This window comes from Globicephala melas, chromosome 3, assembly GCF_963455315.2.
Source record: "Globicephala melas chromosome 3, mGloMel1.2, whole genome shotgun sequence".
Lineage (NCBI taxonomy): Eukaryota > Metazoa > Chordata > Mammalia > Artiodactyla > Delphinidae > Globicephala > Globicephala melas.
In genome coordinates this window covers 145,964,942-145,992,562 of record NC_083316.1, presented here as the reverse complement: position 1 = coordinate 145,992,562, position 27,621 = coordinate 145,964,942, and the positions used below count along the sequence as shown (strand labels likewise).

The 27,621-nt window shown below is 40.3% G+C and overlaps 1 protein-coding gene across 3 annotated transcripts in view; it reads right to left on the bottom strand.

Annotated features, from left to right (window-relative positions):
* Positions 1 to 27,621, bottom strand: part of RANBP17 (RAN binding protein 17) — a 313,424-nt gene that overhangs the window by 8,256 nt on the left and 277,547 nt on the right. For 2 of the 3 annotated variants that reach the window (XM_030829950.2, XM_030829951.2), the window contains exon 25: positions 20,857 to 21,023. The exons of the other annotated variant lie outside the window; for it this stretch is intronic. In XM_030829950.2, the coding sequence (XP_030685810.1) occupies positions 20,857 to 21,023 (167 nt within the window). The remainder of the gene's footprint in view (positions 1 to 20,856; positions 21,024 to 27,621) is intronic. 3 annotated transcript variants of the gene reach the window in all.

Below are 27,621 nucleotides of genomic sequence, written 5' to 3'. Positions count from 1 at the left end.
TCACAAAGCACCATCAGCGTTCAGTATAAGGAACTCCTCCAACCTCTGCTCACTTCCTGCACTGTTACAGGCATGGCTGGAATGGCCATTTCAGATTTGCCCAACCCAGGCTACAGTTTCCAGAGCCTATGTCCAAAAAAACACACACATTACCCACTGTATTATCCTAAGCAGTTATTCTGCCCAACCAGGGAATGGACCACTTGGGAAGGGGAGTCATGAGGCTTAGTCCGCTTAGGAAAACCAGACACCACACTGTCTCAGGTGGTGCTTCCTTGTTCTCCTTCCTCCTTCCCAAAGGGCTTTGGCATGAGTTTGTAGAAAATTTCTCTCAGTGAAGCAAAACCAACATGGTTTGACAAGAACAGACTTTGGAGCCAGTCAGAACTAAGGCCAAATCTGGCCCTGCCACTTACGTAACCTGGGACGCTGGGCAAGTTGTTTCACTTCTCTGAGCCTTTATTTCTTTACATATAAAATGAAGGATTATGGCAACTATTTTGAAGGGCTGCTGTGAGGACTGACTTCTTCCCCAGGCACTCAAATCCTTACTAGCGTTCCTTTACTCCAACTATGGTTACCCTGCCTGATCTGGCCCAGTGGAATCTCATGGCTCCAGGAAGCACCCCATTTCATGTCTTGCTTATGGACAGATAAACGAGATTATATTCTCACTATCAGTTACCCTCACTGGGAGTTGCAATACGCAAACAAACAAACAAGCAAAAAAACCCTAAAATAGAAAACAGTCCAAAAATCAGTCCTATGTGGTCTGGCACATGTATTAGTATGGATTTTGAATGACAGTGTTTCTGTTGTTCTGAAATCTTGTAATCTTCTAAATAAAACATGAAGCTATGCTACAAATATCTGATCTGGAAAAATAAGACAAAGCAATGCTGTGCTACACGGATCTCTGCTCACTCCTCAGCTCCGCTCCTGTTTCTACCCTAAAATGGCATGTAAAGCACAAGCACAAAGCACAGTGGACCTTCCCACTCCAATGTTCTGGGTCACTCTTCCCCTACAGCAAGGTGGTAACTACATGCTCTCACTTCAGGTGCTTCCTGTTCTATCTTCTACCTGTGCAGAATAAGCAAAGATGTGGTTGGTGCTGGGTGCTTTACTGCTACACGGTGAGTATGTACTCTTTCTAAGGAGGCTGGAGGCTCGATGGGTCTAGAAGCTGAGTGGAGAAGGATGGCTGGAGAGGTGTGGCTTGAGTGCGTACAGGGTGGTGACTGCAATGGGGTGGGGTCGGGAGACTGGTCTGCAAACTTCTGCGGGGCTGGGACCATGGGGGACTTTTCTCTGTATCCCTAGTGCTTAGTATGGCATCTGGCACCTATCAGAGGCTCAGGAAATAGCTACTGGATGACAGAATGAATACATAAATGAATAAATGAATGAATGGGAAAGGATGAGTGAAATATCAACTAAAGCATAACGAGCTGAAGAGCCGAAAGGGGACTGTACAGAAAACAGAGGAGTTCTGGCCTCAGTCTATGGCTAAAACCTGAAATGGGTAAATATGTAAATTAATACATTGTTCATTTCCAAGGATCCTGCTTTTGTGTGCAGAGCCTGAGAACTCTTCTAAGCCACTGCTGCCTCTCTAGCCAGCAGCTGCCGGGAAGAGCTCTCTAGGTCCTTTCAGGTCACCAAGGCCAAAGGCTGAGGCACCATCTTTTCTAATGACAAGCACTTCCACCTAAGCATAAGCTGTGCCTGATGAGTTTTCTCACTGCCCAGCAGGGAATGACACGTTTACGGAGAGCCCTTGGGTGCTCAGCACTCTGTTAGGCACACACTGTCTGGAACTCTCAGCTAACCCTGAGGTAGGTATTATCCCCATTTCATAGACTAAGGATCTGAAGTGCTGAGCAAGTCAGTCACTTGCTCAAGGCATCACAGCCACCAGCTACCACGAGGTGAAGTGGAACCAGGACATGTGCACAGGCCCGCCTGAGTCCGGAGGCTGTTGCCTGAGGGTGAGGACCAGGCCTGCCGCAGTGGTGGTTGCGGCACAGTGTGTCTGGCCCTCACTGTAGACTGCTAGCGGATTCATGGTGTGAAAGGAAAGGCTCGTTTCTGGGCGTGGCTCACTCTTCCACCTGCAGTGAGCCTCCCAGCTATGCTGCCCATGTGTATCTCCTCTGTTTGGCCACTCTGCCACCTGATCAAGAGCCGGGCAGCTCCTGAAATCCCTGTGATTGGAATCCAGGGCAGAGGTTCCTGGTGAGTTTGCAGCAGACCTTCTTGCCTCCCACCTACAGCTTTTATAAATTTGGTTAACATATTTTCAGCCTCCCAAGGTGAACAGCAGTAGACATAATTAATAGATTGTCTCTGGAACACGGTCCACTGAACCACTGGTTTCCCTCCCACCAAAAGTATACGGCAATTTAAATTAACATCATAGAAAACATTAGTAAATTAAGCTAATTTTCTTCGAGTTACAATACTCCCAATAAAGTGAGCACTTTTCATTGTTCATGTTCTTCGAACATATTGATTAATAAAACTAAAAAATATTCCACAAAGTCTAAGAACTAGGTGAAAAAAAATTCAAACTCCTCCCTTCTGCTCCCCATCTGATTCAGAAAGACAAAACTGAATCTGAAGTGATGATATGAACTCTGATCTATGGGGATCAAATCCTTAACATATTTAGGGAACTTCAGCTCTTCTCTCTCTATCCTGGCCTCTTTGCTCAGGGCTGAATGACCTTTTAGTTACACTGCAACTTTGCTCCCTGTTGACCAGGGAAATGGAAAATGGGAATGGGGCAAGAGTAATCTGTCTTCTCCAAAAGGTGGTGCAAGGAGGGGCTGAGAAGGAGGCTTTGGTTTATATAAAAGAAGGATGGACCAAAGAAGAGATGAGAGACCAAAGACAAAGCGTCCCTGTACCTAGATCCAGACAGAGGTGGGGAGAGGAGGACAAAGCAAGGATGATCAGGGCTGTGCCCAAGAGGGTGTGTCTGCGGAATGGGGTGCCTTAATCTGCTTGGGCCCTCAATGAGAAGAGGGGGTAGGATACACAATTATATGTACTGCTGACCAAGCTAGATTGCCTTTGATTTTGATGCAGTGAGTTGCTGATGTTTTGAGAACAACCGATAAATGCACCAAACACTTGAGAGATGCTTCTGAGTCTCAAGAAGCCTCTGGCACCTGTAACTGGCTTTTCAGAAGGCCAGTTAGGAGAGGAGGAGGAAGGCTGGCCCTAGCAACAGCAATAAAAACAACAAAACAAAAACGATAGTGTAGTAGAGCCTGAAAAAGCAGAGAGACCTTCTACCCATCTCCACGGCAATTTCTCCAGAGCCCCATGCCCTGGTTGAAGATCTATGACCTGGAAGAACCTGAATGCTGCCAAAGGAGGAAAAGCTTCCAGATTTTCAGTGCTTGTGGAGGTTAGCGAGTTGCTGTCATTACCAAGCGCTGTTCTTAGGCCACGTGCATAGCAAATATTGAAATGTGATCCTCCTCAAATTAGATACTGGTCATCTTTGGGGAAAAGGAATCAACTGTTTCTTTGTCTGCTGTCTAGCAATGTGGTATTAGTGGAATGTTATGAAAAATGAAAGTAATGGACAAATAAGCAAGTACTTTTCTGCCTGGACTAAGCCCCACCACCTAAGTTATATTAAATCTTTTAATATCTGTACATATTAAGCACATTCCTAAGTTCTCATAGTGTCTTTGCAGTCTCATAACAGAAGCAACTATTTAGCACTTTAAATCAAAAAAAAAAATCAAATGAAATGCATGAGGTGAGCCTCTTTTTAGAAGAAACAAGATTGCAATCAATTACAGGTGACCCATTCTCCTCTGCAAAATCATTTGGGAGTCCTGCCTCTTGGCCTTTGTACAATGCTAAGTTTGCTTTTTTTAAAAAAAAAAAGGCAAAAAACTTCTTACCAATAAAGGTACTGCAGGACTGGTTAACTCAGCTGGCTTTGGCCATATATTAGCATTGCACGGTTCCACATCTAAACTAAGAGTACCCTCCTCTTCCACCCACTCCTTACAAAAAGTTAAGGGAGAAAAAGTTTTCCTCCAAGTGATAAATTGCCTAGAATATTTAAAAACCCTTCCAATCCACTGTAAAATCTAAGGAAATACACAACCTAGTGTTGCTGCTGTTTCAATTTTCTCCATTACCAACATTACCCCTAGTTCTCAAAACATTCATTTTAATCATAGTTTATTGGGGAAAGAATTACCTGCCAGTCTCATAGCTTATAATAAAGAAGATAAAGTTGGAATGAAACTTCAGAATTAATTAATTGAGAGTACTGCATGTGATGTGTCTATTCTGAATGTTACAGTGCACATCACAATGAAAACAGTTTTATTTTCCATGGTTGAAATAAATTACAATAAATAATTCATTTCAATGGCAGAGATGTACTGGAAAGCAGCAGCAACAAAATTGACTGCACTACACTGTGAGTCTCATTCTTGAATCTTCATTATCCACTTGAAACTTTTTACGAGTAGTAACTCATATTTCAAGTGGCTGCAGATCTCATAAAGCGGCTCGCTGCATTAAAAGGAAACCAGAAAACCTGGGGTACTGGGAGGCTGAAGGATTTGCCACTCAGCACTGTTTGGGAAACCCTTTCTCACTCTTCTCTGGCCAACATCAAACGGAACAGTATTCGATTTGATGTAAAAATTAAGCATCCCTTGTCAAAAACATTATCTAAGTTTCCTCTAGGTAGGAATGTTGGGAAAACTTGTATGTAAAGGAATGGCTTTCAACGCCAAAGCCATTTTCCTCTCATTTTTTTCAAGTGACACTGTAATTTCTAGTTCATGGTATACTGCCCAAATGACTGCCATACAATCAGGTTCTGGAACCTCAAATGTCCTACACTAGCCTCTGGGGGCCCCAAATTAGAAAATGTGTGTAAGCTCAAGAGAGACTAACAAAGGCATATGCGCTACGTTTTCTGTCTAAAAAAATCAGCCTATCCACACAGGACAGCTAATATTTAATGTGAATCTTAAAAGACACATATAGCATCACTGGGAAAGGATACATTAGGAAGAGACAATAAAATGAGAAAAGGCACAGGGGACAGGGCTTGGCATATATGAGGAATAATCAGCCTCTGTATAGGAGGCTTTTAAGAGAGACCTTCTTTTGAGTGGAAAGGAGTAGAGCTGAGGGTGAGGAGAAGACTGGGCTGAGTCCAGGCTATAAAAGGTCTTTCATGTCAGGCTGAATGCAGAAATGAGTTCGGGCCAGTACACAAAGGGTAGCCTTCAAAGGACTTCTGAATAATGATGAGATCGGTGATTTAGAACAAAACTTATGGGAAACTGCGGAATGGCAATGACGGGTAGGTACTGGAGGCAAGGCAACATGTTTAGGTACTACTGCACGAGTCCAGAGGAGAAATGGCGAGGGCCTCCGCAAGTCTGTGGTAGCAGAGACAGAGAGAAATGGTCAGAATCCTTGACTGCGTATCCCATTTTCTTCCCAGTTAAAGAAATCTTTCGAAGAACAACAACCTGATACTGAAGCTACAGGTAAATTCAGAGCTTTAAGAACATGGCCTCAACTTCAAGACTGCCAATGAGAGAAGGGGCTGGATGCTAGGCGGCCCCAGCAGCGCTGCACGTGGTGGAGGGCGGCTGCCGTCTAGCAGGCCCACAGTCCCAGTGAGCTCGGGGGATAAGGAGCAGTGAAATGAACCCCACCCAGTGTACATATACATGCGTGACAGAGGCGACTACAAGCACATGTTTATATTAAATATTCAGTGATAAAGTAAACTCTAACTGAGGCCATTCAAAATCAAGGAAGGGAGCGGGAAACAGCATGGTACTTTATTGAACAGTCATCACAACATTTTGCAATGAATATCATATTTCACAACAGAACAACATAAGGCATAATGGCATGGGGGCATCTCATGCGGTCCTCAGAGCAGAGTGCAGTGAATATTGTATTTCATAATAAACATATTATCCTTACAGTAGGAGGTTCAAAGTTTCATTGCCTATCATCTGTCACTATATTCTCTCTGACTTCCCGAAGGGATTTGGTTAGATGGACCTAAAAATCTTCATAACCAACAGAGGAAGATTATTTTACTTATCATGTTCGAATGATTTTGTGTGAGGAGAAAAAAATATTTTTTGGAAAATTCACTCGGCCCTCAGAAGCACTTTCCATTAAAGAGCAGTCTCGAGTTTAACCACAGAGGATGGCATGCTGCCTTTCAGATTTGAGCGTTTTTATTTATAGCTGTCTAAATGGCATAGAGAGTGCTGGCCAAGCGGTTGGGGAGATGATTCAAAGATGTTACTGAGATTTGGAAGCTCTTTCACCCTAATATTTACATAGGGAGCCTAAGGAATGATAGTGACTGAAAGTGCTGGGAATAGAACCTCGTTTCTTGACTTATTCAGACTTTACTGCCACCTACTTTGTGCCAGGCTCTGAGTTAGACCCTGAGGACATACCAATGAGTGAGGCACAGTCCCAGCCCTCCAAGAACTCAAGTAGGGGAGGCAGTACACTGTTTACATGACAACACACTCTAGCAAGCGCCACAAACAGAAGTGTGCACAGGAGGCTCTGAGAGACCACAAGAGGCTGACTAACGCTGTCTAGGGGCGGGGGGCAGGCAGGGAAGGCTTCACAGGTGACACCTGGATCTGTTGTAGAGAACAAGCAAAGTCTGACAGGGAGTAAGGTAGGAAAAGGAGCAAGCAGGTGCCAAGGTTTGGAGAAGTGTCTGGGGAATGACGGGCAGCTCTGTGGGACCTGAGAGGGTGCGCGGGGAGTGGTGGTGGCGGAGGAGGCTGATTAGGTAGGCAGAGGCCCCGTCCTGCGAAGGGCCTACTACTGCGTGCTAGAGAATGTGGGCTTTATCTTGGAGGAAATGGGGTACCGTTTTAGGTGGATGACTTCTTTTGGGCAGTGGCGTGGGAGGGCGAACGATTGGTATAACCGTTCTCCACAGGGTCTGACCCTTTAGGAGGCTGAGCCGTCTGAGTTCTCCCAAGAAGATGCAGCTTTTTTCCTGTTTCTAGGATTCGGAGGCCGCAGACACATGTTACTTGCTTGGCTCCTGTGCCTCAGTCAGGACATATCTCGGGTCCTGTCCTGCTGGCTCTGTTGCCAGTACCCTGAGAAATGGCACTGCCATTACTTCCCTTGGCCCACAGCACGTAACTTAATAGTGTCCTCTGTCAGGAATGGTTCTCTTTGTCAGGAAGCTTTCTATTGATGTTCAACCTTCATTTTCCCTTTCTTAATATTATCCCATTACGCCAATACTCCGTTGTGCCATGCTAAGTAATTCCCTTTCCTCCTTGGCATTTACATCTTCCAAGTATTTATAGACTTATCAAACGCCCCATTTAGTTGTCACTTAGGCAGGCTATACATATTTAGCTTCTTTAATCTGGCCCCATAAGCCAGCCCTTCCATTCTCCTAAATCACTTGAGGTACTTTTCTCCAGGTTTCTGTCAGTTTGTTTCCAGCCTCTCAGTAATGCAAGGGGCTCAGGAGAAAGATGGGGTTGGGGAGGGAGGGCTTGCTCCTTCTGTGGGATAAGAAGAGGCCATCGTGTACTGAGGGTGGAACTTCTCCCTTAAAGTACAGATTCCAAAACAGGCCAGGCCGCTAGAGAAGCTCTAAAGCCCTCTTGTTATCTACTTGTTTCACCCGCACTCATTTCAAGTCAATAATATTCTATTATCAACTCTTACGTGCTAGGTGCACACACGCAACACATCCGTGATGAGTACCTGCCATGTGTCAGGTACTGTGCTAGGGACTTCTCCTTCCTTCTTTTCTCCCTCCCTCTTCATTTCCTAGACTTATTCTTTGCTCAAAGAATTACTGAACTCCTACTATGTGTCAGGCACTGTGGTACAGAATTGAATAAAATGTGGTCCCTGTGGCCTAAAAGAGCCCATGCAGCCTAAGTATTTACTAATCTCTTATTGCGCACCCATCAAGTTGTTTCCTTCCAATCTTAAGGGTCTCAGAGAAATCATCCCTAAATGCACTTAACTCTAATTGACGCTTTTAGTTCCCTGAGTGGAACTTCTTTGTCTCATCTAAAACGAGACGCCACATTAAGTATGGGGATTAACACAGAGCTCTTGCTTAGTGTTTTCTTTCTGGTGGGTCTCTTTGGGGCCTAAGAGATTTCTCTTCAGGCCTTGAGCTTCCCATCGCTCCTTCTTAGCATTCTATGTTCACATGACCTCAACTAAACATGCACTTGAATGTTTTTCTTTTCCACGATACCAATGTTCCAAGTTATGGGGTAACTGGCTGAGGGAGTGATGGAATGGGAGACATCTAGGTCTTGGTTAGTCTTGGGGAGTCTGGGCATGAGACCACAGGAGGGAGCAGTCCAGCCACCTGATCCCAGGGGCCAGTTCAAGTAATGTAAAGAACTCCCCCTGTTGAAGGGCTGCTAACCTCAAAGAGGTGAGGTAAGTATTCCAAGGACACAGGAAGTAGCATAACTGGTATGTCAAAACCAGGTATGTTGACTGTAAAATCTGTCAGCTCTGATTGTTGTAAGTAGAAAGTCCTCCACAAATAGAGAATTTGCAATTAAATAACTATGAAAGGAGGATAGAATTTCATCAGTCTGAAAGCACTTACGTCTGTATTTTCCTAAGCATGACAAGGGATACAGAATTAACACGCAAGAGTTCTTCTGGGTTGCAAAGCATACAAAGCAGCATTAACTCATGAAAGGTCAGAGGATGAGGGAACCTTTACCTTGTTCCTCAAGTAGTGGTTAGACTGCAACCAAATAAGAAGTCTTCCTTAACACACTATATGAGCTCACAGCTGCACGAATGGCTACTGCTAGTTAAAATTTCCAAGGGTCAAGACAAATGAATATGAAGGTGGAAGTCACATCTCCAGACCTTAATATACTTTGGGAAAATTTCACATAATTTACCCTTCAAGTACTATGTGAAAAATCAGTAATAACTGCGAAATGAATAAATCATGCCATCATGAAACCAACCCTCACTTTATCCTGTGCCATTCTTCCAAGAAACTCAAAGAGCTTCTTATACCATCCACAGTGCCACTAAGAGAAATGAAGGCAGGGGAACCCTGTCATTTATCTTGCTGTCTCCCTTGAATAGGGATGGACGGAGAAGAAGAAATGCCAGGAAGGAAGGGCAGGGTAAGGCCCTGGGGAGCCTTGGTATGTTAAAATCTAGAGACAAGAAAACTGTAAAATCTAGGGACAAGGAAGCCTTCGTTATATTCTAGGCACTGCTACTTAGTGGCTCTGTGTCTCTGGGCAAGTTATTTCACCCCTCTGAACCTCTGTGCACTTTACCCATACAGGTACTGTGGGATTAAATGTGTTCACGTACCCATACTCTCAAGTTAAAAAATATTCACATTGGCCCTGTCTACCCATCAGGGTTGTTGTGAGAGTCAGAAGAGACAGAAGGTATGAAGACATTATACAAATGGAAAGAGTTATGGCGTTTATTTTCATTCTTGCCATTGCAAGGTAATGCCTGGAGTATGCAGGAAGAATAAGTGAGAAAAAGTCAGTTTGGGCCCAAGAATAAAATCACACCATGCCCCATCCAGTCCAGTGAGTGAGTGTGATATTAAGAATGCTTGTCACAGAAGGAACTCTAAGAAAGGCAGAACACATGGATGGGACCAGGTAGACGTAAGTAATCCGGCTGAAGTCACGGCAAAATCAGATCATCTTGTGAAATGAAGTCTTGGGCCTGGGATTTCCTGGACGGGATACTTTTCTCACATTTATACTTATGAACAGCAGGGATATGGACAAGGACAGGGACATCGAAAAGTGGTAGCTGCATATTGTTTTTCACAGTGAAGGCTACTTTTACACATTGATTGAATACCTTCTCTGGGCTAGGTGAGTCTATACTCATTGGCTCACTGTGTCCTCACAGCTTCCCTGAGTCAAGAATCCTTTGGCTAGGAGGACGGCAACTATCGCGGGCAAAACTTAGGCCTAAAAGGGGTGGCTTCAGGACCCCTACACTAGGCAGCACGGTCAGGCCTCTCAAGGGCTTAGAACCAGCGGCAAGAACGCTGGTGGGATCCTTCTCAGTCTCCCTCTGTGGGCCTGCCTGGTCTCTCGAGATCCTTTTAGCACGTCTGCTGCTCTTTTCTCTCGCTGCAGACTGGCTACTTCTCTGAGCATGTGGCAAGGAATGGCTGCCCCATGGCTCTTGATTTTTCAAGTCTTCAATTCAGATGAGGCTGACCAGTATCTTTTAAATGCTCGTTTCTAAATCTAGGGAAGAAAAGCCAGCTTAGGTCAAGCGTTTCCTCTTGTCCAATCAGTTCTCAAAGAAAGGGGCCCCTGGCTCAGTCGAGGATTTATGAATGAATGAATGGCATGTGTCTCCCCTTGCTTAGCCTCCATCTAGCCCATTTAAAAGTTGCACTGTATTTTGGTGAAGAGCATGGGTTCTGCTACTTACTAGCTGTACGGTATTGGGTGAGTTACTATCTTACTAGAGCTGCAATTACAGTATTTTGATCATAAAATGGAGATAAAAATATCTGCCCCACAGAGTAGTGAGACTTAAACAGAAATATATATATATATGTACACACACACACACACACACACACACACACTGGAATATATGCCTGTGTACATATATATAAAGCACTTAGCACACAAGCCTAGCATATAATAATTATTTCTACTTCTTTTTCATCATTATCATTCATCATAAAAATTCTGTTTGAACCTGAGATCGCCCTTTTATAGTGACTTCTTAGGTCCTAGCAACCCTACAGTAAATAAGGCTTCTGTTACAGGATGGAGGAAAAGTCTAGATCTTTAAGAAGGAGGTGTAAAGGCTCTTCCACTTCGGAGTGTAAGGATGTGGAAATACTCCTAACCCAATCTTTTCTGGTCAAAGTAGTCTGCTCCTTTGTGACACCCATGCAAGTTTAGGATCCTTCTGGTGAGCCCTGGGCTGGCTTGGATGTGACACAGGGAGGTGATCTCAGGTGTCATCTTCACATGTCACAGAAACACTGCTCAGAGTAGAAAGACTGAACTTGTGTTAAAACTTGGGAGTGCAAATGAAATCCCAGACGCCTTCCCTTTGTGAAATATGGATAAATGCTACTACCTGTGCTGTGTTAGCATGAAAAAGGCAGATGTCATCTGCTATGCTTTTTCTGAGAATTCTTAAAAGAACAAAAACAAAAAATCACTGAGAGTCAGCAGAAAAGAGTTGTCCTTTTAGAAGGCAGATTGTTAAACACGTTCCCAGAGTTGGTGTCAGTATTTTGTCTATGGATTAGAAATTTTCCTTGCAGAGGCTTTAAAAAAGAACGCATGAAAGTGAACTCTTTTTACCCTTAATTTATAATGATAAATTAAGCTAACTGCGCCAATCACTATTAATGAAGAGGCTAAAAACCATCTTGTTTGCCACTTGCCATACCGGGTGAGAGACTGTTATAAAGCACGCCTAATTATCATTGGGCTAAACCTGGGTAAAACCGTGCGTTTTCTTCCTCATGAAGCGCTCTTTATCTGCCCTACATGAGTGCGAAGGAAAAGGTACGGCTGTTGTTTTTTACTACTCCTTTGCTATTCTGAGAACATTTGCTGCAGAGTGATAGCAAAACTGACTGTCCTAAACTGTAGATAAAAGAACAATGACGGATTGCGGTCACTTTAATTCATAAAGAAAACACTTGGAGCCCCTGGGAATGCCAAATCAAGCCACTGGCACCCAATGACTCTACGTTAAGTCGCAAACTACATCATACTTTTTAGTCTAAACACAAAGGCTAATGGACATCTAACTTATTTATTTCAAATTCTTCTTTATGAAGCCGGCTCTTTTTTTTTTTAGCTCCTTGGAAAACATTATAATTCCCCTATTCTATAAACACACAAATATAATTGTAAAATGACATCATTCTGTTTTCATTTAATTACCCCTGAAATGCTTTCTATTTAATATTCATTACTCAAAAGCTAATTTAAAAGAGAAAGAGATGCGACTTATTCAAAAAGATGTACTGTCATTCATAGCAATAGTTATCTAATATACAGAAGTTAATAAAGCAGATTAATCTACAAGTCCCTTTAAGCCATTCTTGAGTTTTGAACAACTGCCTCTTTGCCCTTTCACCTTCACGCTGTGCACCAGCAGCAGGTGCCAGCTGTACAGAAATCATGGCTGTGCATTTGAACGCAAAATCTTTTCTTATTTTGCTTCTGACCAGCAGCTGACCCTGTAGGAGTGATTGTTTCTGCTGCCGGCCTAAAGGCTACATAAACCAGTAGCAGATAAACAAAAGGCTACATATACCAGCTGCCTCGCCTAAGGGTACCATCCTAGGCTGACACCTCCACTCCTTCTCCAGCGTCCCAAATTGCTCCTTGTTTGTTTCCACACATGCGTTTCGTCCTTGTTATTTTGTGCGAGGGGTGGGTATAGGAGAAAACCCCCAAAACAACAACAACAACAAAACCCATCCCTTCCCTCGAACTTGACTTTTGAGTATTCCATGTCAAACTGTGCCATTATGATGTTAATCCAGGCCTGGTTTAGCAACTTTAATAAGAGGCTAAACCCTCTTATAATTAGATAATAAAATTTTATTATGTATTTTAATATTAAAAGTCTTAAAATCAAACTCTTCAAATCATATACTGGTACAGAACTAAGGTACTTAAATATCACAGCCCCAGAAAATGGGAGCCTGAAAAAGCAAACTGTGGCTAATTTTTCATTCTCAGAAATGTAAACATGGAATTCCTATGTGGTAGCAGTGAAAGCTCCAACACTCTTAATTATGTGCAGGGAAGAATGAATCTATTCAAGTATGAAGCACACTGTACCATTTCCAGCAACAGCATGAGATGGTTTTGACAGTTATTTCTTGGATACAAATTACACAAGTATAAAAACAATCCCCATAATGATTAAATGCAGTTATGTACATAGGAGAATACCAGTGCAAATGGTAACATATTTAAATGGTTTTCCTTCATTAAAAAAATTATATATGATATTAAACCATCAATCACTGCTGAGGCACAGGAGTTTAAATGTATTGTCACCGGTTGAAATAAATGACTTGGAGACCGAAATCTGGCTCACTCAATATGGTGTCTTTGCTGTTGCTTAGTCACCTAACTCTCTGCTGGTTTGGGCTACATCTGGTGGATTCCATCCCTTTCAATTAATAAGGCAAGTTACGCTATCAATGGATTACATCTTTAAACTGTGCTTAGAGGTAGAAAAACACATGTCCCAGTGGAAAAAACAAACAAACAAACAGACAAAAAAAAAAAAAAAAAACCCCACCACAAACCTTCTCTGTTCTGTTAACCATTTGAAACAGTATTTGAAGTACTTATTTCTTTCTTCATCCATGTTTAGAATAAAATTTTCTTATGGAATTTCAGCAGGGTTATTATATAGTATATGACGATATAAACTTATCTTGGCATTATCATTTATTTTATCATGTATTAGTCTATGACCATGTTAGATTTGATACCTAAAGTCACTGCCTGTAGATTGCACTTTTAAAAATTAATTTTTTTGGTTTGTTTTGCAGACATTCATTGACCATCACAAGGTTTCAGGCTCTGCTAGGTGCTGGGACAAGTATCAAGATGGAGGTGATCTTTGGGGAAAAAAAGGTACTGTGTAAAGATAGGTGATAGGGTTATAACACTAATTTGATGATTTATAAATCAAGAATAGGTTTCTTTTTAAAAGGGTTTTGTTTTAAAATACCATTTTTTGTTACAGCTGAAACAGTCATTCAACAAATATCTCTATAACAAAAATGAAATCAAAATGGCAAAGATATGGAATATAACAAAGGATTTGGACAAGAATCATCCTTCTAAAGATGGATAAATGATTTTATTATATCACAGATAAAAGCCATTTTAATTAAAAATTAGTGTTTTTCCATTTTTAAAATTATATATTTTAACTTTCTAAGCTGATCTTTAGGGGTGGTGGTCACACACTGATCGTTCTTAAGAGTTTTACTCCCTTTTGGACTTTTGTTACCTGGCTATTAACTAGATACTTTTGTGCAGCCCTGGTCCTCTTAGATACTCTGATATGATCCTTAGTAATTAGATCTCTCTCACACACACACACACACACACACACACACTTGACCAAAGTGAGCTTTATTTCTGCCTCAAACAAACCTTATTATTTTGAAAATTAAAAAAAAAAATGTTTGGGAGATGTTAACTGAGTTTCATTGCCTGTTTACTGCACCCCTTCTGTATGCAAAGACACAACCCAAATGTGATAAAATGCCCTCTTTAAGTTTCATTAAAGACCTAAGTATAGAGTCATATGTAAAAGCAAAATATTGGCATCTTCTTAAAACAGCAAATTAAAAAAGTGTGCTTTAAGAATTACCAAGACATCAGAGACAAATAAAAATATCACTGTTGCAAGGCCACATGGGATGGCTACGAGAAATGCAAGGGATCATGCATTAAGAGATCTGAGTTCTGAAATTCTCTAAGAGTACAGAATACAGAGGTGGGAAACTGATAACCAGACATAGAGTGCTGACCTGCAGAGTATTTTTATTTTAATTTTTCAATCAGTCGCCAACATTTACAAAACTGTATTTCTGGCTTCTCTCCGTGGGGAAATCTCAATATATCTGGCAACACTGGGTCTTAGCACCTTACAGGGCAACAATTAGCTGGAGCCCTTTGGAGGCTGCCCCCTTTAGATAGGGATGTATACTGAACACAGTTTGTCGTTCCTGTCTACCTCAGTCAAGCTTCCTACTTGGCTCTATAGGCACCTTAGTCTGTGGTACCTTACAGAATGAAAACGAGAAGGAGAGGGATGCTCAAAGGAGTCAGTTTCAGACTTGCCCATGTGAGAGGCCCTTAAGAAGGACCTTCAGTAGAGCTAATGGTACTCAGTAGTAGAAGCCTCTTAAAAAACAGAAGCTGTTTACAATCAGAAAGAGGTGAAAAATGACATTCAACACTGATGAATCAGTGGTGAGAGTCAGGACAAAGCCTAGAGACGTGCAGGGTATGGGGGATGGATGCAAAGCACTTGTTGCTTCCCCAACTTCATTTCACAGCTTCTATATTGACTCTATCCTAGAAAAGTCAGGTTAGAGTAAACCTCAAGAGCTACCTCAGAGGAACTGAAGGATAGTCACAAAGGAACATCATGAGACAGTTACACTATTAGACTCTGACCTTCTCAAGGATACATGTCCTGCTAAATTTTATACCTTCAATGTCTGGCTACAGAATTAATGATTGGGTATGGGTGTAGAATAAGAGAGAGGAAGCTCTGTTAGCTCTGTCAGTCATGGTGGGAGCCACAGGGCTTTTCTATACCAGCTGGCAAAGCAACCTCCCTCTCCCTTGCCCATTGCCTCTTTGGGTCACTGCCCATCTGTTTCATTCCGGCTGCAGCACAAAGTTGGGGTATAGGATGACTGCTCTAAATCATTCTACCTTAAGGATGGCCCCAGTGGGACTTACTGGAAGCTCAACTTGCCTCATTGTAAGTGCTCAAAACATACATACTAGTTCAAATTAGCAGCCGCCAACAAATTATAGCTTTGTGGTTAAGCATGTGAACGCTGCAGCTAAACACATCAAGGTAAAATTTTAGTCTTTCCGCTTATGGACTACATGATCTTATTGACCACTAGTAACTTGGGAAAGTTACTTAATCTTTTTTTTTTTGCAGTACGCGGGCCCCTCACTGTTGTGGCCTCTCCCGTTGCGGAGCACAGGCTCCGGACGCGCAGGCTCAGCGGCCATGGCTCACGGGCCCAGCCGCTCCGCGGCATGTGGGATCTTCCCGGACCGGGGCACGAACCCGTGTCCCCTGCATCGGCAGGTGGACTCTCAACCACTGCGCCACCAGGGAAGCCCCTACTTAATCTTTTTATGCCTTGGTTTCTATATCTGTAAAATGGTGCTCATAATACTACAGCTTCACAGAGATACTGTGGTGATTAAATCAGATTAAATGCATATGAAAAAGCTTAAGCTACTGTCTGCAATATTTTGCCAGTATTATTTTTTTCCTAGAAATAAATACAAAGTACATACATATGTTGCTGTGAAGAAGACCAAGACTGCAGCAGCATGTGCAAAAAACAATTCTATTATTCTTAGTTTTTACTTGCCATGTCTAATGACCTATCCCCGGCTTCCCTTTAAATCCATGTTATCCTCTGAACCAGTTGTGAATGTTCCTTCAGCATGTGTTTTTGACATCAATCGACTGCCATACTTTTGATAATAGCTGCAAATTAACCAGATTGAGCTAGTGGGTCATGAGCATACTTTCTATTTAGGGTTCACTAGAAATGTCTATAATAACATTAGAAAGTCTGGTTAATTTTTTTAAGAGCATAAAAGACATGAATATATTTCATCTGCTAAAGTGTTTCCCACTGTGAGAGTCTTGCTGAGGTTCTATAGGCCAAAATCTCAACATCAGTTAAATATGTGACTGCACTTTCTCCTACGTAGTACTATAGGATGGTATCTTAAGTAAGAAAGATGTCTTGTATAGTATGTCAAAATGTTGAGCAATATCCTTTCAATCTAAACACAGAAATGAAAAAAGAGCAGATGATTTCCCTTTTGCTGTAATTCACTTTGGGATGCATGTCACGAAGAGCACTGTACAAAAGCAATTTTCATTGATTGACTGACTGATTGAGGAAAAGGGTGAATGTTCTTTCCAGCTTACGTCCCTACTGAAGTATGATTCTTATAACTCCTGACAGCTCTTTACAATTTGTAGTTAAATGTCAGGTTAGCACAAAGTGGGAGGGAGGGGGAGAGAGAGCGAGGGAGAAAGAATTATAATTAGAACTTTTTCTGGTTTTTAGTACAGCTCACTTGAGCCAAATAGTTAAATAGAAGAGGTTAAGATAAATTAAAACCTAAATGTTCTAATTCCTCCATTCAGTGTATTTAAATTTTAGAGAACATAATTGCTAAAAATACCTTGTTAATAAGTTAATTGCATAATCTAATCAGTAATACTGACCATCACATAATTCTTGTTCTACTTCTATGGAAGTTGCTACTCTTTCGAGAGCAGGTAGTTTTAATAGAAGTTATGATTTAGAGAAGCATTCAGCCTCAGTGTCCTATTCTTATAATCTGAAAGAGAATGAGTCTCATCTTTGAAATGCCCTTCTACTCTTATAAAACACACTCTTTCATGTACCTAATTTAGGTAGATCCTTCTTTCATTCTGTGATATAACTAAATGTATGCTGACCTTTGAGTTATAGATACAAACACTTAACATGACCAGGGATAAAACTGAAAACGTTTCCCGTAGAAATTTTATCTTCCAAATTACTGTAGCAGATCCATGCCTAATCACTGTTACTACTGGCCTGTTCTTAAAACTTTAGTTTATCTCTCTAATGACATAAAAACATGGGAACTTTTTTTTTTTTGCTTAATATACGTAAACTGGGTTTTTCTCAGTTAAGTTAAAGCAATGCTGGTTAGACAATAATTCTTACTTAAAATAGATTTACTTAATTATAACAGATCTTCAAATGGATTAAATGTAATGCTTTGCAAATTTAGGTTTGTTTGCAAAATATGGAAGATGGCTTATTTGGAGAATGTTTTTAAAAACACTGAAGATCTAAAGCCACATAGCAGGTCATAATAAACACATTTTCAGGTGAGAGGCACTTAAAATGTCTTATAGGAAAGGCCTATAAGAATGTCAGAAGACCCTTTATGTGGGTTCATGCTTCATTTGCTGTGGAAGCTTGAGGAGATAACTTTTGCAATTTAGAATTGACACTCTTCATGCAACTATGCTTCCAGGTTGGTGGTGCAGGGGGAGAACAGTTCAAACTAGTAAATAATTGCAGTATCATTGCATCAGTTTAGTTTAAAGAGCTGACAAACCCTCTCTAAACTCCAAGCACAATTAGTCATTAGGGTCTAGTTTTTCAGCACTGTTAAGCAATTTGTAACCCATTCCTTTTAATAGGGTTAGGCATTACTTAACTGACACAGATGCCTTGAAAACTGAAACCTTGAGTTATGAAGCAGCAACCTTGTTCATTATCTTCTCTGATAGGCAAATCATCTATAAAAACAGCATTTGATGGGCAACCAATGAATAATCAATGGCTCACTTTTCATCTGAGTGTGAAAATGAGAATAATCTAATATAAATTCCCTCTGGAAAGAGGCTGAAATCTTGGATTCTGCTGCTCTTCAGGGTTGATTTATAAGGTCTTGGAAAGCTGATGCAAACAGATGATCAATGGCACCCATCCTTGCTCATAATAACCCCCAACTGGCCCACTCCCTCTTTTCCAAGTCTATCCCTTCAGGCTATTAGCTGTGTCCAGCTAATTCTTCCCACTACTCCTGCCTGCTGCTTTTACTCTGGCCATCCGTTCAGTCCAGCCGACTCAGAAGTAATTTTATACGCGGCAGAGAGCGGGTGGAATTGATTTTTCACTCAGTGCTCAGTTCCCATCTGAATAATTATCAATTTTACTGCCTCATAAAGGGAAGAGTCAAAATTTCAAATCAATTCAAAAGAGCTTTTGAGACGACAGAAACTGTGCATAAGAATAGAGGTCAAAGTTGTCAGTGACCTAAGGAGATGATGTCAGATACTACTATACCCAATCATTGACATCAGAGGCACTCAAGATGATATAACCTAGTGCTAATGCAAATCATATTTATGCTGACTACCAGAGACCGGTCATTAATATTTAAAATGCTATCTGAAAGCCTACATTCCAAATAAATAGAATGTATTCCACTGTTAATAAAGATATATCACTACTTAGTCATATGCTATAAAGTAAAGGATTACCAAGTACTATTAACACATAGAAATTACTTAAACCAACAAACACATGGTAATTCTGAGTAAAGACAAACTTGAATGTCTTCTGCACAACCACATTACTTGTTCTGCACAGTCGGATGGTATTTGTCTAGGACCATAGCCTATTGATTTTTGCTAAAATTTTCTACCCACTTAAAAGTTCCTGCCGAAGTTTACGGGACAATATTGTGATCATGGTTGAGCAATGGAAGGTGGCAGACCTGTCACTTGCCACGGTGGGGTGAGCGCTGGGTCTGATTGCTGGCCAATCCATGGTTATTTATTTTCTCCACTGCCTACATGCTCTAATTCTGTGGTTCTCAGCCTTCTTGTTGCAAAACACCTGAGGGCTACGCCACACTCCCAGCAGTACCAGTGGCTACTGCAGAAGGATGGCTGAGGAGCAGTGCATCCAAATCTTGATAGAATGTGTTATTCTGAAAAGGCATTCCAGGTGAATCTGAGATCTTATCCAGCAACTAGTCTCCTGAGAATCAATGGTGTAAGTAAGTGGTAAGGACTTGGGCTTTTAAGCCAAACAGACCTTGGTTCACATTCCACTTTCCAGTTTCTCTCTGTGCTTCAATTTATTCATTTGAAAAATGGGGATGGTTATATCCACATTGCAGGGTTGTTGTGGGGTCTAAATGAGGAGATGTCTCTGCAAGTCCTCTCCTCCTGTCATCACTATGTTAATCCAATTATCACATAATTAGTTAGTTACTTGTCTCTCCTTCCCACCTGGCAGGACACACTTATTTAAGGAGAGAAATTATGTCTCATGGGTCTTAGTGGCTCTCGCACCTTGTACATACTCAATAAATGTGAGTTACCTTCCTCCTGTTTAATCACCAACATGTTGTAACAATTCCAGGGTCATACCAAATAGTTACAGGCCCAGAACCCTTTGCTTATTTACACAAAATCTTAATCACACACCTCCCTGCCAGGAAAATAACTGGTTAACTGAAACATCACCACAAATAAAGTTTACATAATGTCATTTAAATATCAGCAAAAAAATGACAGCTAGGAAGAAAACCTCTTCCATGGCTGTCTTATTCATTTTCATCATTTATTTACTCAGACTGACACTTTTTTGCTGATTGCAGGTGACTTATTTGCTGGCTAATGACCAGGTTAAAGTGTTTATATTTGCAAACCACAGACTATTATGGAGATAGATAATTTGGCAAAAGAAGACAACTGGAAGCAGTACAAAGATATCACTTTCCAAATGTAGTAGAACTGGAATATATCATAGTGATGCTATCTCCACAGTAAAATGGTATTATTCTCTTTGAAACATTTCTGGCATATGTTATTTAATTTTATGCATGCTGTTACTGTGATTTGCAGAAGTTTTTAAAAAATATTAAACTTGGACCTAATTCATATTAGCTAGTCAGAAAACATTTGAAAATAAACAAATCGTAGCTTTATTACTTATTATTTAAATGTTCGTGGGAATATGACCTATCTGAACCTTGATTTCTCATCTTAAAATGGGGAAAATGATATGATGAAGGGAAAGTTCCCAGCAAGCTGCCTGGCACAGGCTAGGAGCCCAGAAAATGGTAGTTTCTCAACATACCAGAGTATTCACAAGGCAAACCTAAGACGACGTTATTAGAGGCTCTGGGAAAGAAATCAGAGGTTGACTGTTTCTAGTTCCAGCTTTGACTTTTATTTCTCTTGTCGCTGGAAGAGCTATCCTCTTTTTGAATTCTAGCTTCACTGAGGTAAGATGAATGACTTAGAGATTTCTGGAGGGTGGGTAATCCTGAGGCCAGTGTACTATCCTCCCTACAGGGAAAATACTCCTAGAGAAGACCCAGTAAAGAGTCTTGGCAAGACCAGTTGCTCTAAGGGATATTCAGAGACCAGATCGGCTTTTGGGAAACTCTTCTCTCTTAAGCTAGATAAGCAACCACCAGTTACCTGCTGCAGGACCTCTGGATTTTGCTGCATAAAATGTAATAGTCTCTGACCAGCCTGGGCAGCCTCTCTGCATCGAAGTGGCTTCCTGCCCTCTTTTGCTATGTGCTTGAAGAGGTAGGTGACGATGTAGTCTAAACTGGTACAGCAGCTGGAGGAGACAACTGTATCTGCGTGAACAACAAATGAGAATTCATTTGTATTACTAAAGTGTTTGTTTCATCTCACTATAATGCCTAAATTAAAAAGAAAACCAACTTTCTGGTTTCAAAGCACTTTAATCAAACTGTAAACTCCTTGAGGGCAGGGATTTTTGCTTTGCTTTTATCTCTTTAAACCCAATGTCTACTACAGGACCTGGAATAGAGACATGTTAGTAAGTAAATGATTCCTGGATTGCACTGGACAGAATTTTCCATATGTGACCTTAATGACCCTCTGTTCAATTGAAGTGACTTTATTAAATATCTACTTGGTGCAAACTGCTCTGCTTCAGGGGAAACAGGGTGTAAACTTGCTGCAAAGTACTTTGTTTCAGGGGAAACACTCACCCTGGTGTCAAAGAGCTCATGATTTGGTACGTAAGTCACTAGCACACTGCTGCGCAAAAATGAGTGACACACTGCTGTGAGGAATTTGAGGGTGATATTGTATTTGGATGAGGATTAAGGACAGTTTGGTGAAGGAGGTAGCACCTGAGATGGGCTTGGAAAACTAATTCCAGTTAAACATAAGGAAGAACATTTTTCACATTTTGCACAATGTACATAGTAGGGTGAAAAGGTATGGATTTTGAAGCCAGACAGCTCTGGTTTCAAATTCCATCTTTTCCAGTTATTTGCTGTGTTGTTACTGCGAAGGAGCCAATTAACCTTTCTCATCATTTATAAAATATGCTGCAGAGTTGAATGAGGAGAAAAATAACTAGAAATTCTCACAGTAAAAATAACTGACCTAGAGGGTATTATGCTAAGTGAAATAAGTCAGACAGAGAAAGCCAAACACCATATGATTTCACTTATACGTGAAATCTAAAACAAAAAACAAATGAACAAACGTAACAAGAGAGAAACAGTCATAGATACAGAGAACAAACAGGTGGTTGCCAGAGGAGAGGAGTTGGGGGCGGGGGCGAAGATGAGAGAAATAGGTGAGGGAGATGAAGAGGTACAAACTTCCAGTTACAAAATAAATGAGTCATGGGGACAAACTGTACAGTGTGGGGAATATAGCCAATAATAATATCTTAGTATGGTGACAGATGGTAACTAGACTTACCACAGTATTTTATCATTATCTAACGTATAGAAATATTGAATGACTATGTTGGGCACCAGGGACTAACTTAGTGTTGTAGGTCAATTATACTTTAAAAACAAACAAACAAACGAACAAACTCACAGAAGAAGAGATCATATTTGTGGTTATCAGAGGCAGGGGTTAGCAGGAGGGGGAACTGGATGAAGGTGGTCAAAAGGTATAAAGCTCTCATTATAAGATAAATAAGTACTAGGAGTGTAATGTACAACATGATTATTATACTAACACTGCTGTATATTATGTATGAAAGTTAAGAGAGTAAATTCTAAGAATACTCATCACAAGGAAAATATTTTTTTTCTTTTATTTTGTACCTATATGCAGTGATGGATGTTCACTAAACTTTACTACGGTAATCATTTCGGGATGTACGTAAGCCAAATCATTATGCTGTACACCTTAAATTTGTATAGTGTCGATTGTGTCTCAATAAAACTGGAAGGAAAAAAATATGGTAGTTACTACTAATTTTCCCTCATAGTGAAAAAAGGGGAGAAGGACCTTTTGGTGTGAGTGAAAGAGTGTGTAGGGGAATCATAAGAGAGAAGGCTGACAAAATAGTTGGGATCTTGAGGGCATCCAGTAGTAGGTCGAGACATTTACATGTAATTTGAGAGGCAACAGAGGTGTTATTGAAGGTTTTTTTCTTAGCAAGTAAGTGACATGATTCCTTTGTACACTAAATATCATTTCATATACCTCTAATAACCACTTCTGTATACAGTAGGTACTGTTGTTTGCATTTTTCAAATGAGAAAAATGAAGCTCAGAGATAATTAGTTTATCCAAAGTTCATGGTTTTGATTCAGAGCATGACAGTGCCCAGATTTTTTGGCTAATGGTAACATACGGACACAATTCTGGGGAGTTTATGATTAATAACAGAAACAACAAGACAAACAAAAACGTGATGGGCACTCAAAACCCGGCAAATTTAGTAGATTCAGAAAAGAAGTAGATTGGGAGAGTAGGGCTGGGAAGCAGATTATAAACTTCCTAGGGGAATAGTTACTTTCTTATTCATTTTACTCATCTCTAAGGTTCTGAGACATATGTGTGCTTGTCATAGATTAGAGGTGAAATATTAGTTGATTTAATTAAAGAATGCGTAGGCAAAGCTAATCGGAGAAAGTTTTTTTTAAAAAGTCTTGAGTTTTGTTTAGTAATAATACTAGAATTGATATAACACTACAATTTAAAAACTCTCACATACGTTGTTTTCGAGAGGAATGACATAGTAAATAGAGGTAGGTTTGGGGACAGGTTTTGAAATATAGAAGTATGCATTTAAAATAGATGATAATGGTAGCTGACACAGGGGTTGAATGAAGGTCTAAAAGATGGGCATGGACAATAGTTTTGGGAAACTGTGGAGCTATAGGCTTTTGAGAAAGGAGCTTTTATTTCCTTCTAAAGCTATGGCAGTTGATTGATTGACTGATTGATTGATTACCTCTCCCCACTAACTGGGTTGCTTTGCAGAAAAGGAAGCTTTGGTTTTATAACCCTGGGAGGTAGTATATAATGTAGTAGAAAACATTTAGGCCTAAGAATCAGGCACAGACTGTTGAACCTGTTTGCTTTTCTCTTTTCCTTCACATTTCTACCTCTGAAGTCCCAATCATGAAAGTAAATGGATTAAGTAACTTAACATGTACAAAGGAAGCAAGCGGGAAATAGATATGGTTCCCCTCACCAGTGAAGAGCAATATGCTATCAATCATACAAAAATTATAAAGACTTCACATAGATTTGGTGACCACATGCCATGAAGGTTGCATTAAAAGGTTCCAATCTACTGAGTCAGCTATGAAAAAGCCAGGTAAACACTTTAGACATGAAGGTTGGAGCATATATCCTTGCAGTAAAAGCAAGAAGAGCTTTCATTATGGCTGATTTATTGTTGGGGGCTTTGAAAAGGATAAATGTTATTTCAGGGTAGACTGAAAAGTGTGGAATCATAAGGATCATGGGCCATTTGATCAAAAACAGAATGAATAGTGATGAGGACTATGTATTATTTTTAGTTTTCTCTATTTGCAGTTCAAGCTATTGTGTGAGATTCAAACAATGAAACTCTCTTGAAATAAAAGAATGAGCAGAAGTCATGAAGTTTCATATTTTCCTAGCTCTTGGTGTTTATCATCCATGATTTAGACAATTTTGGACAGATTTTTTAAGCCCAACAGGCACTTTGTCCTCTCTAGCAACTTATTGTTTGGGACTGCAACAACCAAATGCCCCTTTTCTTCTGCAACTAGTCTCTATGGGAAGCATATGCATCATTAATAGCCCTCTTGTTCACTAAGACCCATCGTAGAAAGCTGTTCTGTAAAGTTAACTGTACAGGAAAGAGTTGCTTAACTGAGAGTCAGAAGAATGATAATGGGGTTGAAATTACATTTGGCTTTGACTCAAAATTTCTCACCATAGCAGAGGGGAGGATGAAGGTCTTGGAAAAATATAGTGTGAAAGGCAATTTCAGAAACAAAGGCCTATTTGGATGGTGCAGCAGTTTAGGGTTGAATCTGTATCTTCTAGATGTTTGACTATGGGAAGATTCAACTCCCATCTCTGTAAAATGTGTTTAATACCACCTACTTTGTTTTGAGAAATTAAAGATTAAAGACAGAAAGTGTGTAAAGATTGTAACATAGCGCCCAACGCTTGTAGGTTTCCCCCTTTTCACTTCCCATTTGTTTTTCTGGCTATTTCAATTCCTGAAACACCAAGCCTGTCATTCTATTTAGCCAATCCATAGCTTTCTTCTCTCTTTAGCATGTTTCTGGTGGGAGAAACTAATGAACAAGGTCTCTAAGTTTCTACGTATTTCCTGAATGTCTTATTTCCATATTACATTTATAATATTTACTCCATCCAATTCAAGAATGTGTTTCATGACAATAACATACACCCTTTATTAATAATGAAAATTTTATTAATAATGACCTTGATGGGGAAATTTCTGGTGGTTTCCAGTTGGTTCAACTTTTAGCTTGCCCCCACCTTCCCTTGCCTTGTCTTCTGTGCCATCCTTTGCTTTCCTGGAAGGCACCCCCATTCCTGCCAGGGCTCATCTTCAGAGGCCTTCCCTGATCACTTCTAAAAAAGCCATACAATCATTCCTTCTTCATGATCCTATTTTAAGTCTTTGTTTAGCGCTTATCATGACTTGACATTTTCTTGTGTGTGTGTGTGTGTGTGTTTACTGTTATATCTCCTCACTAGAATATAAACTGCACATGAGCAGAGACCTTATCTATCCTGTTCTCTACAGCACTCTCAAGGTCTAGAATGGAACCTGGTACACAGCATGTGCACAGCTGATGTTTACTAAATGAATGAGTTGAGAGTCATTATTAGAAGCAGCTTTTTGTAAGCCCCGTGCTTGGTCTCTGTATGTAAGAGTATGGGGGGTAGGCGGTGGTGGTGGTGGTGGGTGATTAAAAACATGGAAAATATAATATATAAATACAATCACTTTTTCTTTTCACAAATTATAGCTGGCCTGAAACTAAAAATGCTAGTAAATGATTAACTAAAAAAAGTTAATATCATGTTAAGCATATTATCTATCATTGGTTCAACTTTTCTGTACCTCCCTCTCATTTTTCCCACTGAGGCTATAGTAGAACTGAAGGCTGCCTGTAACCCAATTAATGCCTCTTTGCAAATTTTTCATTGTTGGAAAAGGAGAAACCCAAGTGGTTACGTTCAACAGTCTAAATAATCCTCTTTCTTGAAGACACAGGGCACAATTCACCTGCCAAATTGTGACCTTTTGGATCACAGCAGGATCCAGCAGGGTGGTGAGGTGAAGAGGAATGGGTTTTAGAGTTAGAAAGACTCCTAGATGAGGCACTCATTAGTTGTATGACCTTAGGCAAGTTGTTTCACCTCTCTGGGCAGCAGCTTACTCATCTGTATAGTGAAAATAATATTACCTAATTAATTCATTCAACATATACTTATTGAGCACTTACCACATGCTAGGCACTGGGAAAAAATTCGTGATTAAGACACACTGTTCCTATCAAGTAGGAAGCCTACAATCAAGCAGGAAATAAGGACAAACAGTGCTATTAGCATATTTAACCCAGTTTTGGTATGCAGAGTGGTTCTGAGAATGAAATGAGTGAAGTACACATATGAAAACACCTATGGCAGCGTCAGGCACAGAGTCCATGTCCATGGTCATACATTCATAAGTGGCAGCACTGGGACTTAAATTCAAGTTCAGTATTCCCTGCATTATGCCACTTTGTCAAGATTCCTTTGGAGACTTGTTAAAATGCTGATTTCGGGCCTAAGATCACATGTTGAGAACAACACAGCCATCCGTAACTAATTTAAAATCTTCAAGTATTACTATAATATGAGATAAAAGAATGTCAAGACAAACTGTAATAATAAAAGACTTCGGTTTCTATCCATGAAGGATTAACCGCTATGAGAATTTTTCCTTCTGCCATAAACAACTAGAAAACAGGACAAAATATATGAAACAACGGTTTTCAATCGCACAAGAAGCAGTATAGGACTATGAAACCAGAGAGGAGGGAAACAAATGAGGTAATACCTACCCAACTGCTCAAACTTACTGCACAAAGCAGTTTCCAGGCTACTGGCCAGGAAAGGGGAACCCAAACAAAGCCAAGTGGTCTCACTGAGTTGAATTTGGGGAGGCTGAGGCAGCTAGAACTTGTGGGACAGAGTGTCAGAGAGTGGGAACTATATAAGAAGAGAGCTCTGGAGATCTGCAGAGGAGTTCTCTCCAGTCTTTGAACAATATAACAGATATACATAACATATGTATAACTGGAGTTCCAGAAGGAATGGAGATGGAGAGAGGCAGACTGTAATTATTTGAATGCAAACTAGGATTATATTATTTGATGGTGTAGATGGTAAACCTTAGAGTACCACTAAAAATTAAAAAGTATGACTAATAAACCCACAGGGGATATAAAATGAACTCATTAGAAAAACATTTAATTAATCCAAACCAAAAGAAGGCAGGAAAAAGAAACAAAGCCCAGATAGGATAAAGAAAAAACAAACAGCAATATTATAAATTTAAACTCAAATATACTGGTAGTTATAGTAAATGTAAATGGCTGAAACACTATTTAGAAGGTAGAGACAGTCAGATTTGATATAAAAATATGACTCAATTATATGCTGTATGTTAGGCAAATATGTCCATATCCTAATCCCCAGAACCTATTAATGTGTTAGGTTACACAGAAAAGAATAACTATGGTTGCAGATGGATTAAGGTTGCTAATCAGTTGAACCAAAAATAGGAAGATCATCCTTGATTATCTGGGTAGGTCCAAGGTAATTCCAAGGGTCCTTAAAAGTGAAAGAGAGAGGCAGAAGACATCAGAATCAATGGGACATGTATCTATGGAAGAATGGTCAGAGATATTCAATGTTGCTAGCTTT